The sequence below is a fragment of the Gekko japonicus genome, unplaced genomic scaffold, assembly GCF_001447785.1.
Source record: "Gekko japonicus isolate JY-2015 unplaced genomic scaffold, Gekko_japonicus_V1.1 scaffold6394, whole genome shotgun sequence".
NCBI classification, from domain to species: Eukaryota; Metazoa; Chordata; class Lepidosauria; order Squamata; family Gekkonidae; genus Gekko; species Gekko japonicus.
The window spans coordinates 8,984-15,807 of record NW_015169363.1 but is presented as its reverse complement, the minus strand read 5'-3'; the positions used below and the strand labels follow the sequence as shown (position 1 = coordinate 15,807).

General features: G+C 47.4%; 1 protein-coding gene across 1 annotated transcript in view; it reads right to left on the bottom strand.

Moving 5' to 3' along the window:
- Window positions 1-2: 2 nt before the first annotated feature.
- Window positions 3-6,824, bottom strand: part of LOC107115047 (zinc finger protein 660-like) — a gene marked incomplete at its 3' end in the record, with an annotated part of 12,686 nt that continues 5,864 nt past the window's right edge. Inside the window, exons 4-5 of the mRNA XM_015416651.1 lie at window positions 6,207-6,299; window positions 3-1,468 (exon numbers count right to left, since the gene is read on the bottom strand). Of these exons, the coding sequence (XP_015272137.1) occupies window positions 3-1,468; window positions 6,207-6,299 (1,559 nt within the window). The remainder of the gene's footprint in view (window positions 1,469-6,206; window positions 6,300-6,824) is intronic.

Below are 6,824 nucleotides of genomic sequence, written 5' to 3'. Positions count from 1 at the left end.
TTCTCCCCGGTGTGAATTCTTTGATGGGACTTGAGGCTTTTTCTGTCAATGAAGCTTTTCCCACACTCCATGCAGTTATATGGTTTCTCCCCTGTGTGGATTCTTTGATGGTAAGTAAAGGACTCTTTCCGCCCAAAGCTTTTTCCACACTCCAAGCAGTTATATGGTTTCTCCCCTGTGTGAATTTTCTGATGGGAACGAAGATGTGAACTCTGATGGAAGGTCTTTCCACACTCCAGACATTTATATGGTTTCTCCCCAGTGTGAATTTTCTGATGGGAACTAAGATGGGAACTCTGATTGAAGCCTTTTCCACACTCCAGGCATTTATATGGTTTCTCCCCAGTGTGAATTCTTTCGTGCAAAGTAAGGCTTCCACTCTGACTAAAGCTCTTCCCACATGCCAGGCATTTATATTTTTTCTCTCCTGTGTGAATCTTTTCATGAGACTTGAGGCTTGGTCTGTCAATGAAGCTTTTCCCGCACTCCATGCAGTTATATGGTTTCTCCCCTGTGTGAATTCTTTGATGGTAAGTAAAGGCATCTTTCCGCCCAAAGCTTTTTCCACACTCCAGGCATTTATAGATTTTCTCTCCTGTGTGAATTCTTTGATGCAATTTAAGGCTTCCACTCTGACTAAAGCTTTTCCCACATGCCAGGCATGTATATTTCTTCTCCCCGGTGTGAATTCTTTGATGGGACTTGAGGCTTTTTCTGTCAATGAAGCTTTTCCCACACTCCATGCAGTTATATGGTTTCTCCCCTGTGTGGATTCTTTGATGGTAAGTAAAGGACTCTTTCCGCCCAAAGCTTTTCCCACACTCCAAGCAGTTATATGGTTTCTCCCCCGTGTGAATTCTTTGATGCAATTTAAGGCTTCCACTGTGCCTGAAGGTTTTTCCACACTCCAGGCATTTATATTTTTTCTCTCCTGTGTGAATTCTTTGATGTATTTTAAGGCTTCCACTCTGACTAAAGCTTTCCCCACACTCCAGGAAGTTATATGGCCTCTTCCCTGTGTGAATTCTTCGATGGATACTAAGCTGCCCACTCTTACTGAAGCTCTTTTTGCACTCCAGGCATTTATATGGTTTCACCTCTGTGCGAGTTCTTTGATGGGAAATCAGGGTATTTTTCTGTACAACCCCTTTCCTACACTCCAGATATTTATACGCTTTTTCTTCCTTATGGGTATTCACATGCATCTGAATGTCTGATATTTCAGGAAATCTTTCCCCACTTACATTTCCTTCATTCCTATTTTCTCCTCTGCATAGGTTTTGAAGTCGCAGAATTTCTTCAGAAGAGTTACATGGTAAAAGACTGGAACTATTTATCCCTTTAAGTGTGGGTTTCCCTTCTTCCTTCCTCAGTATATCGCAATATTCATTATTCTCTTCAGAATATATTTTTTCTTTCGTCATCTCTACATGTGCTTTTGTTTCATTCACTGACTCCCAAACACCTCCTGCTGAAAGAAAGAAAAACCTGGCATAAACATACAGAGAAGAACAAAGCCTGAACATATGGAATTACATTAAGTGCCGTAGAGAATGCACGCATTCAAAAGCTTGGTGTCTGCAGAGCCCTTAAAATGGAATCTTAGAACATAATTTTTCCTCTGAAGGGAACTGGAAGCTGGAGACGCTACTACAATACGGAGGAGAAAGCGAGTCTCTCTACCCGCAGACACATCAGGTGACTGACCTGGGATCTTTAGTCACCTGACCGGCATCCTCCCTGCTCCTTTCCACTAAGATCAAAGAATGGGATTTCATGCGGCTTTGGCCCAGCAGTCACCAAACAAATATGGGCAAAACCCCAATGATTCAGGGAAGACAACATTAGACAACTGTTGGTAAAAAGAGAAACATGACTATTCCGATCCCCATGTGTTTTACCTTAATTTCTTCAGGGTGCCTAATGATATCTCTTGCACCTTCTCCCTCATCCACCACGAGTCTTAGAGACTGGGATGCCTCAGAGAGAGGGAAGTGGGGAGGGGATGGTGAGAGCGGTCAAAGAGAGAGAGGGAGTAACTCCCATTCATCCAATAGGGCTGGGGACTCCCACAGTGAAATCAGAATCAGGCTGATCTCCCAGTCACTGCAGGAAAAGGCTGACTGGGTTAGTGCCCTGGCCAAGAAGGGCGCACATGTCAGCCTTTCCAGGCAGAGGGAAGCTGGGGAGTAGACTGCAGTCGACACATTAACTGCCTGAATATTCTTTAGTCTTTGCTAAAATTGTCCTTTCCTGCCTTCACAAGAGACCTTCCCACATGTTACAGAGAATGCATGTAGAATGAACAACCTACAGCTGTTCGTCAGACAGAGCCAACCTGCATCCACTTTCCAAATGAAACTGGGGACCAATTACTGGATATATGTGGGGTTTCAGTCACACATATGCAAGATGCATATACCATGAGAATTATCTGGTGTCAGGACTGAAATGGCTTTGGTCACCCCAGTGAATAACCAGGGCTCAAGATGGCCTCCGGGACCTCTCGGAAGCTTCTGATACCATCAGTAATGATACCCTTCTGAACAGCCATTTGGGGTCGGGACTGGAGACACGGTTTTGCTGTGGTTAGGGGTAGAGGGCTAAAAAACTGAAACGTGATCCTGGCAGGATGGGAGGTGCTACTGGTGTGTGTACAGCAGGGTGTGTGTGTGTGTGTGGGTGTTTCCAAGATATGGGATATCTCCAGTTCGGGAAGGAGCAGGTTAATAGCTTAGGGGTTCTTGCGGAGTTGCACCTCCTGTTGGACAAAGAGGTGGCAGTGGTGGGCAGGGGGACCTTCTACCAGCTTTGGCCCTTTCTGGGGGGCCTGGAGAGCTTGCCGCTGTGGTACGTGCCCTGGTAACATCTGGATTACATTGCAGCAATGGCTTCTACACGGGGTTGCCCTTGAAGACTGCCCAGAAGCTACAGTGGATACAGAAAGCTGTGGCCGGATGGTTGACGGGAGTGGGTCAGAGGGACCGCATCACTCCAGTCTGGCTCCACCTGCACTGGCCCCCAATTGGCTTCCAGGCCTGATTCAAGGCGCTGGTGTTGACCTTGAAAACCCAATACCGCTTGGGGGTGGCATACCTTAAGGACCGCCTTCTCCCCGCTGAACCTACATGTCCATCCTGGTCACCTTTTGAAGCCCGAGGCTAGGTGAGTGGCAACCCATGACAAGGCCTTCTCAGTCGTGGCTCCAAAAGTTTGGAACTCCCTCCTCCCTGGGGAGATTTGTCTGTCCTTCTCTGTTGTTGCCTTCTGCCAGCAGACAAAGACCTTTTTGTTTTATTTGGCATAACTGTTATTGGCCCTCCCCACACACACATGTAACTGAACCCTCTGCTCTCTGGCAGGAGGATCTGGGGGAATCCAAAGAGCGAATCCCGTCTCCTTCCAGGAGGTCCTCTCCTGTCTCCAAACCCTGGGGAAGCAGGTAACGTCCACCTGTGAGACCCGTGTCTTTGGATTTCCAACCACTCCCCTGTTCCAGTGCTAGTCAGGGAGATGCTGAAGAGAAGTCTCCCTTACAGAGATGAAACATACCCCTGCACTGTGACGAGGCCTTTAGGAAGGGAACGGAGGGCCCTGGCCTGTGTAGCCCACGTCAGCCCGATCTCATCAGATCTCGGGATCTAAGCAGGGCTGGCCCTGGCTAGTATTTGGACGGGAGACCTCCGGGGAATACCAGGGTCATCATGACACGGAGGCAGGCCATGGCAAGCCACCTCTGAATGCCTCTTGCCATTGGAAAACCCTGCAGGCTCACCAGACGTCAGCTGCGACTTGACAGCAAAACAACAACAACATGCAACAGAGCTTCAGATTAAAGTCTTCCTCCTTGATCTCTACTGTCTGACCTGGCTCCAGAGCCCTTGAGACGTGCCATCTGATAATCAAGTGGACATTAGAGGCAGCAAAGCATGGGACATGGAATTCAAGCTCACGTTGTCTGCAGATGACGCTGAGCAATCAGAACTGATTAACCTTACTAGTGAATCTGGAGAGAGATCGGGATACCGTTCATCTGATATTCACAACCTGTGGCCATTTAAAACTGATGCTGAATTTGTCAACCATCTTGGTGTTATTGTCCCAAGGGAGATCTGTTCCCTAGTTCAAGTAACTATGAAGTGGATTCTGGAACAGCTTTCCCAAGTTCTCAATAGATGGGCCTCTTTAACTCTGAATACGTCGGGAAGAATTAGATTCAGGTGGGTAGCCATGTTGGTCTGAAGCAGCAGAACAAAGTTTGAGCTCAGCAGCACCTTTACGACCAACAAAGTTTTATTCTGGGTATATGGTTTCGTGTGCATGCACACTTCCTCAGATTGTGCAAGCACATGAAAGCCTATACCCAAAATAAAACTTTGTTGGTCTTAAAGGTGCCGCTGAACTCGAACTTTGTTCTAGGGCAGAATGAACATACTTCAAATGAATGCTATTTCACATAGGATTTATGTCTGGAGAGGACTCCCAAAGATTTTTTTCCCAAAAATCGATTCTCTATTTTGCCCTGACCTGGAGAGCCCAGGCAAGCCTGATCTCGTCAGATCTCGGAAACGAAGCAGCGACAACCCCGGGAAGTACTTGGATGGGAGACCTCCAAGGAATACCAGGGCTGGGATGCAGAGGCAGGCAACAGAACCACCTCTCTGAACGTCCAAGCCCCAGTTGGGGTCGCCAGAAGTCAACCACAACTTCCAGAAATGCACCCCCCCAAAAAAAAAAAAAACACACACACCTGATTCCCTATTTTGACAATTTATCTGGGGTCCCTCGGGCAGGCCTAGGATTGCGTATAAAAAGCTTCAACTACCACCCAAAGAAGGGGGCTTTAATCTCCCTAACCTGCACCAATATCACTTAGCCTTCCTGCTCTCTAACGTGAAATACTGGACTCCTGAGCAGGAAACTCCTGAATAGGCTCATCTAGAAATCACCCAGCTCGATTCCATATGTAAGTGGGTGGCCCTGGGCTCTGTCCACTTAAATCATCCCAGGTGCATCCTCCTATAACTGAGGTTAACTGTGGCCCTGGCCACATGGGCCAGATACCGCGGGGGGAGGCGTGGCTTTTTGCACTGGCGCAATTTAACGTGCCAGAATGCGATCAGACGCTGCGGCAGCCAATCGGGGTTTTGTTTGTCGGCGCGTGTTTCCAGCGGGCTTCAACATGGGGAAAGGAGTGCACTTGAGCGATCACACGGAGGTATTCCATCGACAGCCCATGATAAACTGTTTGCTAGTAGGTTTTTGCAGGTATTATTTAACTCCAGAGCTTCGGCGGCACACCACGGGTGTGCTACGCTTCCCAGATGTTGTCCTCTGATCGTGCCCTGAAAATCCGCATTTCACAAAACCAAAGAAGGACCCACGGTAAGTAGGAAAACGAACATACAAGAAGTACTGTGCACAGATGATTATAGCATATCATAAACAATTTTATATTTTTTGAAAAATATTTTTACAATAATTTCTACATATATAATAAATCATCTTTTGAGATTCTTGGAGATGATTTTTGATATTTTTTGATTAAGATGATTTATTATATATGTAGAAATTATTGTAAAAATAATTTCCAGGCTTTTCAGAGGTGGCTGGCCCTTGCCGGCCTCTGTGTCACGACCCGGGTATTCCTTGAAGGTCTCCCTTCCACGCACTAGCCGAGGCCTTTGACAGCAGATCGAAACATCTGCAGAAAAGTTGGATAAACTGCTTTTCGACAGAGGCGAAGAATTTAGATGGGCCTTCTTAGCTTGCTTTATCAGATGTAACACCTACACATCTTAAAAAAGACCTAATGGGGGATTCTGCGGCTGAGTTCAGCTAAGGAGGCTTCAACTCTCCAAGATCTGAGTTCGGTGCAGTTCCTTAGCTTGGCTTTGAATTAGATTATTTGTCACCCACAGTCAGAGTTGCAGTAGCAAGGGAAGAGGGCAGAACAGCAGGGGAGGGGAGAAAAAGGAGTGTGGCTGGACCAGAGATCCAGAGAGTCTGAGCTGCTTTCTCACTCCCACGTGGGCTGCAAAGGGGCTTTTGAGACCATTTCCACATGAGGACAAAGCGAATGTTTGGGGCAGAATTTGAGATCAGAATAATCTGGACTACTAAAACTTGACCAGGAGAGTTTACTAGACCTGGGAAGGAGCCCCGGAGGAGTTAGCAGATATTTCTGAGTCCCTCTACAGACTTACCTGCCAACGCTTCCTCTTCATCGCAGCCGCAGACAAAAAGCTCTTCTTCTTTCTCCAGCCAGGATATGAGGTCAGGTTTGGCCATCCCAGGTCCTTTTTCAGATGGAAACAAAACCACAATAAGGTTTGTTCTGTGTGCTCGTGAAAGCCACCTTGAGTCTGCCCTGTCACAACTAAGATAGCTGGACGGAGCTCATTCGTCTGGCAATGGCAAATATACGTTCACTGCTTGTCCAGTTGGGAACCAAGTCACGGAACACACACACACACACACACACCCCCCAGAAACCTGGCTTCAGAGCCCCCTGAGTCCCAGGGCCATCTGAAGTCAGAGGTCCAGAGGAACTCCCTCTTCTACCACCCCACAGCCCATAAAACCCCATTCCAAGAGGCAGGGAGCCCTGTTTCCACAGGAACACCTCCACTCCTTAACCGACAACCTGTGGCTCTCCTGTGACTATGCAGTCTGTGAGTAATGGCCCACAGTTTGTCCCTAACAAGACAATAACAAGGCATTCCATACCCCTCAAAAACATTCCCCGCAATGCAGATAGGCCCAGAAACCTCATCAAAGACTCATCGCCTTCCCCACTAAGAATCCCACAGTGATCATATTCA